The sequence below is a fragment of the Salarias fasciatus genome, chromosome 10, assembly GCF_902148845.1.
Source record: "Salarias fasciatus chromosome 10, fSalaFa1.1, whole genome shotgun sequence".
NCBI classification, from domain to species: Eukaryota; Metazoa; Chordata; class Actinopteri; order Blenniiformes; family Blenniidae; genus Salarias; species Salarias fasciatus.
The window spans coordinates 2344017-2358335 of NC_043754.1; the positions used below are offsets into that span (position 1 = coordinate 2344017).

Consider the following 14319-nt stretch of genomic DNA (forward strand, 5'->3'; position numbering starts at 1 on the left):
TGATTTATCCACGGCGAGCTAATGAGGCGTTACGCATCAGACACTCTTTTCATTCTGCAGCAGAGAGGATTCTGGCGCCGGTTCTTCCAGCAGCGGAGGAGTTTAAAGACTCTGAACGCCGAACCCCGGAAGACGTTCACCTGCTCAGACAACCGGACCGGCAGTGATCTGAAATCACAGAGAACCCCTGACGGTGAGGAGGGCTGACTGAGCAGTGGACAGTGAGGCAGAGGGTTGATTCTCAGCTCTGCTCTGGATTTCATCACCTGACTTCTGTTTTCTTTCTCTTACATGTGTGAACTTTCAGAACCTGAAGCTCTAACTCGGCGTTCTGCTCAGGAAGCTTCATGTAAAGTTTTGGTTCACATAAAAAAAAAATATCTTATGATGTATTTATGAAGCTAGGGTTCAGATTAGTGAACATTCTATGAAATGTAACCTGTTTTTGTATCTGATTTTAACAGTTTTGTTCATCTTTTCAAGTATTTTTTCCTGACAAATATGAAAGTTTAGTATTTTTAACCATTTTACCTCCTTTTAAGCAGTTTTGCATGCTTTTTCCAACCATATTTATGTTCTTCTTTTAGAAATTCCAGACATTTCACGTTTTTTTCCCCATTTCTTGTGGTTTTATCTATTTTTTTTTAAATTTTACTTGTACCGTTACTTCAGTCCGTTTTGAACCGAGAGTGACGGATCATTCTGAACAGTACTGTGGCGTGTAATTATAATGAAAACAAGTTTAATGTTCATTCAGGTTTCATGCTGTAAAAGCTTGGTGGAGCCGCTGCAGAGGGACTGAAGAGCCGCAGGTTGAACACCCCTGCTGGAGCAGGACCTCAGGACGCCTGAGGTTTCTGGTCTCTGGTTTAGTCCGAGCCATGCGGGACCCGTTCTTCACGCTTCCTCTGGGTCTCTGAACAGGAAGCGGCGTGTCTTCCACAATAAAAGATTCATGGGCCGAACGGGCGGCGGAGCGATGAGGGCCGATCCAGACGGATTGCTTCGGATACTCGAGCCGACGTCTCACTCAGAGCCCGAGGCCAAACATCCACTGATCCGTATTTCTGTTTGGGCTTCGCTTCGGGAACCGTCCACGTGCACGCGTACGTGCACAGCGTTTAAGTTTCAGTCACTGCTAATAATCTGAACTCATCGGTGATTTTACTGCTGCTGCGATGGACTGATCTGAGATGAAACCTTAAAGTCAGGAATTAAACGTGAAGCAGAAGGAGACACGCTGAACAGTCCAGGAAAAAACGGGAATAGATGAAATCTGATGAAAACAAGGACAGTTTGGTCTTTTGCTTTATGATTAAATTATTGATTAAATATCTAATTCAGCCTAAATTATCACAAAGAAACAGATTCTCACACAAAAGACTTTCAATAAAACCACATTAAAATGAGGTTCGACACAGAAAACTCTGTTATATTGTACATTTACGATCGCCATGCGCTCCTTCATTTGCCTGTTTTCATTTTATCCTGCGTCTATGTTCTCTGTTTCTTTATTCTAAGTGGAACTCAGATGTAGAAAACTAGAGGATGTTTTATTTTGAAGGATCTTCTATTCTGAATGTTTTTGTCATTTCTCCTCCAGACGTTACGTTCAGGTAAAAGTTTGTGAAACGAAGCAGCAGATAAGTTTGAGTTTGGGAGGAAAACTCAACGTTTTCAGAAAATGTGTTGAATTCATCTCATATTCAGAACTTTTAGAGCTAAAGTGTCGAGTGTTTAAGTATTCTTGACTTCCTGCTGACTCCTGAAGTTTCACGAAATAATCAAACTTTTTGCTGGGGCGTCTTCTCAGAAACCCACTCTTATTTTGAAGTTCTGCGGCGGGACCGTCGATGGGAATGCGGTTATGTTTGTGCGACGCGTTTCCTGATGAATAATGAAGAGTCGGAGCGGTTTGGATCTGCAGGTCGATCCAGATCACGTTATGCCCCCCGGCCGCCGCGCAGCTTTGTTTTCTAATTGATCTGTTTCTACGGCGGCGGAGGCCGCCTCCATCTCTCTTCATCATCAGGCGTTCTGCTCGGACAGAGACAGAGAGGAACCGCCGCCGCCTCGCTCCGTTTGTTCAATTCAGAAATAAAAAGTGTGTTTAATGTTTTAGTTGTGCTTCTGAGAGGGCAGCAGGCCGACCTCCGCCGTCGCTCATTAAACCGTCTGCTGAGCTTTAAAGGAGGCGTCGGGACACACGGCGGTTTCTGGACGTTCAAATATTATAACGTAACAAAGTGAATTATGATTCAACACGAACCGAGGAGCGGCTTCAGGTGTAGAATCAATCTCTACACACACACACACACACACACACACACACACACACACACACACACTGCCTGGTGGGCGGGACTCTACTGCTGCCGGCTCCTCTGATTGGTCGAATATGACGATGAGTGAACTCAGGGTGTATGGAAGCATAAATCAACACAGTTCAGTCAGTTTTAGTGACATTTGTTGTATGTTTGATATTTAACATAAACAAATAAAAATAATAAAATTTTACTTAAATAGAAGAAAAAGTGAAAAACCGTAAATCAGAAAAATCCTGAGAAAAAACTGTCGAAAACTCAATTTTATTTTTTTTTGTTGAACACAAAAACACATATTTCTTTTAAGTTTTGTTGCAAATTTTTCACCCTATTTTAAATCACTCTATCTTAAAGCTGGGGTTGGCGATTTGAATGAGATACATTTTTTTAAATACTGGTTAAAATGATCTTTATGACCCGATGGGAAGCAATTCATAGCGTGTGTTTAAAGTAGTTTGGAAAATATCCGCGATCTACAGCAGGAGTAAAACGGGAAAAACAGCAACCAATTGTCTTGACGGGACCTTTTTTTTAAACCAATCAAATCCCTTCGCCGTTCGACCTGCCCCCTGCGTGTACATGTCAATAGCGTGCACTGACCCTGATTCAGTGCGCGCGTAGAAGGACGGAGCGTCGTTGCAGAATGGCGGAGACGAATGTTTGGGGGTTTACTCACCGTTGAGTGCGCCATACCTTGGCGTTGTGCAAATAAAGAAAACAGAAGAAACGCAGCGCTGAGGACAGGTTACGCCAGGAACGCACTGGACGCGGAAGTGCCGCGCGCACCGTGAACGTCTCCGCGTCTCCGCTCCCAACGGGAGCTCCTCCAATGGGGTGGGAGCTGGGCGGAGCTAGCTAGGCAGAGCCTTGGGGAGATGCTACATGCGAACGCTAGTTTTCCAAGATCGCCAACCCTAGCTTTAAAGGTGCATTAAGGAGTTTGCACGTTTTATGCAAAACAGCGCCCCCTGCAGGCCTTGGGCGTAATGCAGCTTAGTGAAAAACCCGTCCCTGTGGCTCGCGTGCACGGAAGAGGGGAACTCCTTCCTCGCTCTTTTAGTAACGCTCGAGTAAAATGTCAGTTTCTTCTCCCTGGTGGAGTCTGTGTGGAGCTGTGGCAGTGCTAGAAGCCAGTCTGTTCTGACTTTCTGGAAGATCCTGCTCAGTTGTTGCTCACTCAGCATCTGGCGGAGTAATGGCGGACAAAACGAAACCTAACTCCATCAGGCCAGCCGGAGCGCGCATTACATCATTCCTCTGAAATTCTCCCCCAAAACATTCTGGAGCCGGACCGGCACTGCAGCTTTCAAGTGACAATTTAGCGCTGTTAGAGGAACTTGTAATGAATATGTCAGGGCACATTGTACACGTCATTAAAAATGTGTAACATATTTATGGTGGAAAATAAGTGTTCTTAAAGTTGATAAACTCCTTAATGCACCTTTAAAGCAGGGTTAAAGATTACACTTTCACACAACCATCTTTTTTTTTTTTTTTTTAAATATGAAATTGCCTTATAAATAAAGTTTGATTGATTGACTGATTGACTGATTGACCCATCATTTAGCCACAGTTTGGACTCAAACACATGTATTTATTGACTTTGGGGAAAAGTTCCACTCATCTACATGTGAAGCAGAGCAAGCCTGGACTCGAACCGGGGACACTGCGGCTGTGAGGTGAGAGCACCGCAGGAGGAGCGGGGCGCAGCGGGAGGAGCGGGGCGCAGCGGGAAGAGCGGGGCGCAGCGGGAGGAGCGGGGCGCAGCGGGAGGAGCGGGGCGCAGCGGGAGTCGTACCTTGAACTAGCAGCCGGGTGGTGTGGACGGCCTCGCCCTGCGGGCTGAAGGCTCGACACGTGTAGGCCCCCCGGTCCTCCCGGGTGATGGATAGCACCGTCAGACTCCCGTCAGACACCTGCACACACACACACACACACACACACACACACACACACACACACACACACACAAAGGTTTTAACACATTTCATATTTTTAATAATCTGATGTTTTCACTTGTCAATAAATGGGTTTAGTTGTTGGAAATTTGTGAAATTGGGTTTGCCAGGTTTGGTTCATAATTTTTTCTCTCAGAAGTTGAAACTTACTCACTTTCTTTCATTTTTTTCCACTTGATAATCAATAAGTCTGATCGAGTCAACTCTCTGTTCGGTCTGTACAGTTTTATTGTCAGATTCTTGTCTGTGTTCATGCTGAAGATTCATTCTGATCGATCTGATCTCTGTTCAGCTTTTCTTTTACTCACATTAGTTCCTGCACATCTCCATGAAAATCCACTGAATTGAACTTACAACCAAGACATTTTGGAAACATTTTAAATGTGGTGACAGAAAAAAAAAAAAAAAAAAGCAGATTTATTAAATAAGTGACTGAAGCTGAAGTTTATTTTGAAGTTCTGTCTGAACATCGGTTTCCTTCCACAGGTTCCAGAGTAAGAGGAGCACATTGAAGTGACTGCCGCCTGAGACGGGGACAAATTTAGATACGAGTCTCCTTTGAACAAAGCTCAGTCATTTAAATAATTGATCCGGTGTGGGGGAGTCGTTTGCAGCCGTGCTGCTGGATCCGCTGCTCGTCTCATTACTGCAGCGACGAACCGGCAGAAACCTGCAGATTATCTCAGATAAACGAAATCCAAACAAGTTACACCACAAAGAAGGGGAGCACAAAACATAAGGTATCATCACTGAATTTAAGAGAATTACTCTTAAAACTACTGAGATTATCTGTCCAAGCAGAAAGTAATTTTAGAGATCTTGATATAAGAATCTAATATCAAGAAATAAGTCTCTTTATCTTAAACTGATCTTAAATCAAGCAGAATGAGACACTGTGACTGGAAACAAGATGAATGAACTTGATAAGATTTTGACATTTTGCAATTGTCGCAGAGTATGAACCACCAGAAATGAAATCTAGGAGGACATTTTTACATTTTGTTGTGATTTCCAAGACTAGAAATCACTTTTTTCAGTTATTTGGGCCGCCATGTCACTCGTATTATTAACCTTCTTATCAAAATATACAGTAGATACCACTAGTGGCCACTAGGTGTCACTGTGTGACGGCAGAAAGAGGCTACGAGAGAATTTAAAGTAAAAATGATCAAATGTGGATCTGTATACACAAATAAGACTTCAGACCGTGTCAAAAAAAAGTCCATTATATGCCAATATTAAATCAACAGACACCACAAACACTGCATGCTCATTCACACAACGAGGCGATGCTGATGGAGACACTTCCTGTGGAGAAATGAAGGATCTCTGGGAGTAACGGTGATCAGTGGAGACAATTTAGACCCTCCTGGGGTGTGTGTGTGTGTGTGTGTGTGTGTGTGTGTGAGCGTACACACCTTGTACTTGGCACTGCTGACCATGAGGCCGCCCTCTCGCAGCCAGCTGACCGAGGGTTTGGGGTTCCCGAAGGCGGTGCAGGTCAGCGTGAGGCTGCCGCCCTCCTTGGCCTCCACGTACTGCGGCGGCGTGTCTGTGAAGGTGGGAGGGGCTGGCGGGGAGGGGGGAATCAGAAGGAACTGCTCAACATTCACGCTCAACACTTTCAAGTTTCAGGAAAATCTGCATGTTCTCCCTGAGCGGCGGCCGACATGAGCTGGTTCCCCTCCGGCTCTGTGGTGAGTTCTGCTTCCTGTGAGGCTTCGATTTCAGCCGAGTCAGCCTGACTCGCCGCTTCCTGAAGCCGGACTCACAGAGAGGCGTGGAAGCTTCAACGCGGCAGGTTTGATCAGGCGGACGATCACGACGGAGAGAGATTTAAATTAAAGAGCAATCGGTCGGCCGGAAACGTCCGGTCGGGAGGATTTCATTGCTCCGGATCGTCGCCGCATGAAGAATTAGTTGAAGTCAGTTCCGGGTCTGATGAGCAAACTGACCGTTTAATTAAAGCGCGGCGATGCGATCGGCTCACATTACGGCGTCTGGAGGCGCCGTTAACGGCAAATGACTACTATTAGACTTTATTCTCCACATCGGATTAGATTCGTTTCTTAAGGTGCACTATATATTAAAGAAAAGAAAAGATCTCTTATCATCGTTTTATTTGTTTGCTCTTGAGAAGCTCTGAAACTCTCCTGTCAGTTTGCTCTGGAAACATCTATAACATTTAAGACCAATACGAAAAGAGACGATCGTTTCTAACGTTTGACTGAATATTTTATAAGAGAGAAACTTTTAGTTCAGATATTTCAGAGTGAAGCTGCAGCAGGCGAGACGCTGCCACGGAACTTTCACTTTAACAGGAAGGTTGCTGGTTTGAAACCCAGGACCCCACAGATTACAGGGGTGTCCGAGGATTTGCCTGCATGAAATTCTCAAAATTAGCAAAAACCACAACAAGAAACTTTTATTATCATTTAAAAAAAAAATGCACAGCAGGTCTGGTCTCTACTCATCCTGACTCTTTATTTCAACTAATGTCAAACAAAACCAGACATCAGCTTCATTAATAAACATTCTGAACATCTGACAGACCTGAGTGGAGAACTCTCCTTCACTTTCCTCTTTTCCAGATATTTAAATCTAGTTGATAAAATAAAATCCTCCACCTGTCCAGACGACCTGAGTGTGAACCCTGATGGCCTCCGAGCTCCAGGATCAAATATTTCTGCTCTTTTCCGTCCAGGAGGCGATGTTTCCGTCCCGCTGTCGCCTCTTTGAGGACCGGCCGACCGTTCATAACGGCAGCAGACCGGCCAATCAGGAAGCGACCATGAGACCCTTCAACAATGCAGCAGCGTGGCGCTCCGGCTGAGTCGGACTGGAGCTTCAGTCTTTTATTCTGAAGGTCCGACGTTCACCAAACTCCTGATTACCGTGTTTTAAACACGAAAACAGAGGTTCCACATGAGAAGCACACGGTCCTCAGACCCGTCCTGGTGGATCTCTCCAAACATCCTTCATCGCCATAGAGAGAAGCGGTTTTCTTTTTCCACTGCAGCAGAAAAGGAATTTTTAATAAAAAACTCGATTTTTTTCCGTCTTCAAGGTTTTGTGAGGATGTTTTCCGTGAAGGTTGATCAATGAAAGCTTCTGTTTCCACTCTGCCTTTCAGGGGCGCCACACTTCAAACCAGCGTGATTCAGCTGGAGGAGTCCGAGGCGTGTTCCAGGCACGATGCTCGCCGCTAAAAACCATTTTTCTAAATCCTCTTTGGCCCAGAGGCTGCCTGGATTACGAGGACGGATGATCATACAAGGAAACTGGCACGTCTTCATGCCAAAAACATGCCTAAGCTGTGTTTTCCAGTGACCCCGCCCTGGTTTGACCCACACACACACACACACACACACACACACACACACACACACACTGATATCACTGTCACTGAGTCAGTTCAGATTTTATTTGCTCATAATTCCTGTTTTCATATTCTCAGTCTAATCACCTTAGGACTGAAGCTGATCTGCTTACATGTGTAATCCGGGAACATGTCATCCCGTCTGCAGCCATACGGCCGCTCTATACTGCTAATTCCACGGCGAGCGGCGGGCGAGCGGCGGGCGAGCGGCGGGCGCCACGCAGACGCCTGCAGAGACGGGCAGAGTCGACGCAGATCGCCGCCTCACCGGCCGCTCACAGCAGATTCTAGTCTCACCTCTAATCTGGAGGATGAAGTTCTTCATGAAAGAGTCAGACGTTCACTTCACTTTGTCACAAACATCCGTCCTGACTGATCGGTGGGAGCAGGACTCTGAAACTTTTACCAGCAAATAACGTTCAACTTTTAAAATGAAGCCTTCTAAATGTTCATATGGAGCTTTCACTCTAAAACTCTGCCTTATGCTGCATTTATGAAGCTTTAATGACTTTATTACTTTTCCAGATGTTTTGTACGTGATTGTAGGGTTTCAGCCTTTTTTTCAGAATTTTTTTTTTTTGACAATTTTGACATTTTAGCTGTTTTTATGTTATTTGTTTGTCTCTGTATTCCTTCTATTTATATTTTATACTTGTGCCTTTTTAAACCCGTTCCTTCTTTTTTCCATGTTTGCACCTCCACCAAAACAAATTCCTCATACAGGCTGCTGTACTTGGCAATAAACCTGTTTCTGATTCTGATTTAACTATTTGGATTCTTTGGTTTTTGTTTTTGTTTCATTTTTTAAGCTATATTAGGCTTTCTTCATTTTGGAAATTTAAGAATTTTACGGTTTTTAATTTTTTACATTTTATTTGTGGCATTTTTTTAAGCAGAAAAGAGATAAGAGTCTGGCAATGAATCTGGTGTGTGAATACAATAAAAGAAATAAGACAATATGTATTTAGGCAGCATTAAGCACATGCAAAACATTAAAAATACACAGATTAGTAGAAGTTTGATCAGAACCAGAGAGCAGAGTGAAAAACATTAAATCCGAGACCAGAAGCAGGAATAAATCCAGGAGCAGCAATAAAACACCCAGTGTGTCAGGATCGCTCAGAACCGGCACAAGAAGCAGGACTGTGATCAGAACTCGAGCCTCTGAGTTCAGACTCGGTATCAGTGACCAGCCGGGATGAAACCAGGAAGCAGAAGAGATCAAACCGTCCAATCGGGATGGATTCCAGACTCCGCGGCGGTTCAGGAATGACTGGGTGGTTCAGTGTTCAGATCAACTCGCCTTTACATCCTGCCTTGGTTACATTATTGTCATGTGAACTGCCGCTATGAGCAGGTGCTATTTTTACAACGCTCCTTGGTGGTGCATTCAAGGACACCCGGACTCTCCATAACTGCAACTCAGCAGCGCCGGTCGCTCAAATCCCAAAGCCGCATGCAAATATGCAGCATATGTCCTGGTCTCATCGGATGAGATGAAAATCTGGAGATGTCGTGCAGCGTTACATATTTTCATGGTTTAAAACTATAAAAAAAAACACTGAATACAGAGAAGATCTCAGGGAAAAAATAAACGGGTAAATCTGGATTTCTCTTCGATCTACAATCTTCTGCTCCAGAGTGAAACTGGAGAAAACTGACGATCAGGCTACTTAATAATAATAATTAAACATACTGGACGGTTGAAATGAGAGGAGACATGACAGAGCAGGCGCATAAAGCCCGACCCTGCTGCTTCACTTCCCACGTTTCACTGCAGCTCCTGAATTATTGGGACTCTGTGGTCTCTGAACACTTCCCGGGGGTTAGAGGGAACACGGTGTTCTGCCGCGCCGGGAGGGGAGGCGTTCTCCAGCAGGTACGGTCCGGACGGGGAAGACGGGCTTTCAGATTAAAGGCGCCGTCCAGAGCTTCAAGGACGTCCGGCGGCCCTCGCGGTCCTTTCCGGATAACCCCGTCGTTCTGACATTTCAGCTCCGCTTCATCTTCAGAGGAAAGCCCCTGGATGGGTCCAGCTTTGAGGGATTTAACAAGATCTCCCAACAATTTAAAACTGAGACGGATTTTAGCCGCAGCAGAAGGTTTTTCTGTGGCAATTTCAGCCAAACGGCAAAAAATCCAGAGGCGTCCCAATCAGGAAGTCTGGTCTCTGGTTTATGGTAGTTTTAAAGACGGTAGATATCGTATGGGATAAGTCTGACTCTGATTGTTCCTGCAGCTCTGTGCCTGCTGGTCCAGCTCTCCACCGGCCAAGCCGTCATGTCTGAGCCTGTTTTTAAGAGGCCGGGGTGGGGCACTGACATTTTTATCCCGTTCTCCTCAAGGACCTCCACCTGCACTGAGGTGCAAATCCAAGTGCAAAAACACAGAGAGAGAGAGAGAGAGAGAGAGAGAGAGAGAGAGAGAGAGAGAGAGAGAGAGAGAGAGAGAGAGAGGGAGAGAGAGAGAGAGAGAGAGAGAGGGAGAGAGAGAGAGGGATGAACAGAGAGCAGGAGAGCATGCAGCCTCTGCGGAGCTGCTGCAGCCTGCAGCCACGCGGAGCTGAAGGCGAAGCCCTGCGAGGCCTGAACTGTGCTTCTCTGCCGTCACCTTGTGCTAAATATGGGCCTGAACTGAGCGAGAGAGGCAGAGAGCTGGAGGGGAACAACAGGAGCTTAAATCATCCCAAAAGAAGAGGAAGAAAGGAGCTCCGTGTCCTGGGAAGAGTCACAAACTTCTGTCTGACTCCGACAAAGTCACTCTTCTTATGCAATTCTTTCAATATTTGGAAAAATTAGACTCCAAATGGTGCATTTTAATGCATCCAACATATCGACTGGATATGAAATTTAGCTTTTTGCACACAAATATATTGCTTTTGTTCTTCACACACTTGCCAATAAAACCTATGTTACACTTTTCTACATTTTTTTTCCACTTACATAATTTAAATCTCGTGCAGGATCAAACGTCAAAGAAAAATTAGTGAATCAGAGGTCATTTTAGAAGGGCGGGTACCGTGTGGGATCTTTTGACCGATCATATAGCTCGTGAAAAACCGGAGGTGAAGACAAAACATGGATTTTCGCTGTAATTTTAGTGAAAAAAGATTATTTATATATATAAATTAGGCCCATTTTATGCTGCTGGCATTAAGAATCTGGAACAGATGCGCAGCAGGAGCTTAAAGCATAGATATATGGCCATAGATATGTGTTTGGCTACTGGCATGAGCCCCCAGTGTAATAAACAGCTGTATTTCCACTTTTAACTTGTGCATTTCACTTGTGGTTTGATGGTGTTTTAAGTAAATGCAGAAGTGTCTCACAGAAACGATGCATTCTCACTTGAAACGTTGTCGAGTAAAATCAGAGTTTTCGAGGCGAGTGAGGAGGAATCAGTCACACTACGTACAGTCTTAAGTCATTTTTTGCTGGACCTCCTGGTGTAATTAATATTACAGCAAAACTCTTGTCCTGCTAGTTAGATGCCTTTAATTTGAAATATTTGTATTACAGTCTGATTTATTCATCCTACACACTGCTTCTGTTTGACTGAGTGGATCTATAATGACAAGGATAACCTTGTTCAGGGAGAAGGCACCCCCCCCCATCCTTCACCTTATTTCGGTGCCTCCATTGCTTCTGAGGATTTGTCTGTGGAGTTGTCACAGAAACGGCTTATTTGTTGTGTGTACGTTGTCTGTTTTTACTGGACGTAAACACACAGAGTCACACTGCTGCCATTGGAATAAAGGACTCAGTGACAAACACAGAGTCTTCCCCTATTTTTGCTGAACTATATATTAAAAATAAATAAAAAAAAAAAGCAGAAATGCACAAGCAACAATGCAGAAATGGAGGCAGCTTGTTTTCATTAGTTTTAATTGGTGGTCAGAGCAGCGGTCTGGATTAAGTGGATGTGGTTCGGTCAGATCACAGGTCTGAATCCTCAAGTAACCCACATTTTTCTCATTAGCCTCTCTGAAAATAATTTACTTATAAATTAATGCTGTTTCATTGGCACATCGGAGGCTCATTCAAATGAAGTTCATCATGAAGATATAAAGTATTGGTGCAAGTTATGAATAAAGTCTAAATATAATAAATGATAAATGGGTGATAAATGGGAAAATGATTGGAGAAAACATAAATTAATGCAATGTCCAAGTGACAAGTATGAAAAAGAAGGGGGCCAATGACTTGACCCTGAGGTACACCACGATCTGAGTGTCTTCAGAAGAGCTGAAACGCGGCGCAGCGTCGATTTGACAGCCGGCAGCACTGATACATCTAAAAAGAGCCGCGGCTGTCATTCCCTTCACAATGACCTAAAATTACTCCACTCAAACATTTGCATAACGGTGACATCAGCCTCATTACAGCCTCTCGTCGAGCTGAGAGGACCGCGGCAGAAACACACACACACACACACACTCCGCCACAGTCACCATGCACCAATCTATAAGCGGCACTTACATTTCCAGCGCCAACAGGGCTGACAGATTAAGTGCTCGGTGTAATCATTGACAACCACTGATGTTTGACAACGATGGGAGAGGTGGATTCTAAAAATAGCAGCAGAGCCGCAGCGTTATCTCGTCACAGTATGTAGCAGGAGTCTGAACCTTGGCAATTACGTCTGTGTGTGTGTGTGTGTGTGTGTGTGTGTGTGTGTGTGTGTGTGTGTGTGTGTCTGAGCGCACGTTCCCACACATGGAGTTAAATCCCCGGCGGTGAGACGCCGCTCGGAGTCACCGGTGGAGGGACGATCGGCGGCTGCCGCATCGCTCGCGTTACGTAATGTTTACAGCCGACCAGCGGCGCGCTTTCCTCCGTATCGACAGCGAGGTGAAGCCGCAGATGAAGAGTGTGAACAAAGCGACGGCGTCAGCCAAAGACTGTACTTGACGTTAACGTTGTGCTCTGGAGTGGAGAGGAAATAATCCACTTTCACACCTGCTGGCAGACCCTGTCAACACAAATGTTGACTGCAGACTCCGTCTTATCAAGTCTCAGCCTGAGTCCGCGACGGTTTCCCCTTCACAGGACCCTCCATGGGCTGAACGCCAGCGCCAGAGTCTGACAGGTGTAAAGCTGCTCAGAGTTTAAAGTACAGCAATATGCCAGAGACATCAGAGGTTAGAGTGGGTGTTTCCACTAGAGTTAGTTCTAATGGAGAGAAAAAAACGTGCATCTAAATAAACGGTCCTCTAAGAAATGTGAAATTACTTGTGGGATTCCACAGGGGTCGCATATAGGATCTCCAAAGTTTAACATGACATGTCATTTGTTGTGAAAACACTGGAAGAGAGATTAAAATAAAATTATGCACAATTTTTGGAGTTTTAATCCACTTTTTCTGGAGGTGTGATGTGAAAACACGTCGTTCTGACTCTGAACAGCAGATGGTGGGAGCCGACTGAACTCGTCGTCCAGCCCAGAACACCAACACTGAGAGCCAGAAAGACTCACATCTGACTGTCAGAGGAGTTTCATGTCAAGGTCAGAGTTCTTTTGTAGCTCACGGTCTGATATGAAACCTCCACAGCATCTCTGAAACATACATTATCTTTATTAAAGTTTATTTTCCAAATCAAAAATGTGAGAAATTTCTTTTCTTTTAAAATTTTAAGCTGTAGTTTTGAACCCACTAAACTCCAAACGGCTCCAAACAGGCGCTGTCACGATTTCACTTTCACAGAATTTCAATTTCAAGTTAAAAGTTCAGAAGGATTCCTGTTTCTTACAGTATTTCGTCTGTCGTCACCGAACACGGCGACTTGCTGACCAGCAGAGACGAGCGCTTCTCTGTCTTTTCCAGGCGGATGGACAAAGCGAGCAGCTCCCCGGCACACGGCGGCTATTTTCGAACCACGCTGTGTTTCACTGCGGCCGATATGCGTTGGCTCTCACGCTGCCCTCCACCTACGCTCGCGACACCTTCACTCTGCCTCTGTTTCCCCCCTCGTTCCTGAACACGCCGCAGACGCTTCAGCATGTCGCTTTAGAGTAAATTTCCTCTTTTAGTGAAACCCGACGGCGTTTTTTTGGGCTCCAGCGATACAGGTCGGGGTGTCCGGTGTATCTGTTACCACGGCAACCGGTTTCCTGGCGCGCCGCCTCGTTAAGCGACACGGCGGAGCGGAGGCAGGAGAGCGGACTCTGGTTCACTCAGAGGGAGGAGTGTGTCGACCGGGAGGCCAAACATCTGCAAACATCTGCAATCTCAATTTATATTTAACATTTTAGCACATTTATAAACAGGATGGTCCAATAACTCTGCGGCGAACTCTTATTTTGGTGAACCGAAGTCGCTTCCTGCTGCTGTTAGCATCTGGAGCTTGTGAAATATCTGGAACATCTGTGTGACGGTATGACCGGAACATGGCGGACCGTCCCGGTCCTGCCACGGCTCGGGCTGCTCGGAGTCGGTCGTTTTCTCTCTGCGAGGCGACGAGGCGCGACTCTAATCTGCTGCTGCTTTTCACTCAGACGGATGTGTCACTCCGTGTTAATTAGAAATGAGCTTATTTCATTATTTCACGCACAGTCTTTACAGCCCATTTCAGGCTTCCTCACACTGGAAAATAATCCAAATCTCATATTCATGTTTACATGAACAAGTTACTAATGAAGTGTATTTCAAGCTGCTTTTT

At 45.2% G+C, this 14319-nt stretch overlaps 1 protein-coding gene across 1 annotated transcript in view; it reads right to left on the reverse strand.

Annotated features, from left to right (window-relative positions):
- igsf9bb (immunoglobulin superfamily, member 9Bb) overlaps positions 1–14319 on the reverse strand; it is a 70052-nt gene that overhangs the window by 24593 nt on the left and 31140 nt on the right. The window contains exons 4-5 of the mRNA XM_030101022.1: positions 5701–5852; positions 4123–4240 (exon numbers count right to left, since the gene is read on the reverse strand). Coding sequence (XP_029956882.1) covers positions 4123–4240; positions 5701–5852 — 270 coding nt within the window. The remainder of the gene's footprint in view (positions 1–4122; positions 4241–5700; positions 5853–14319) is intronic.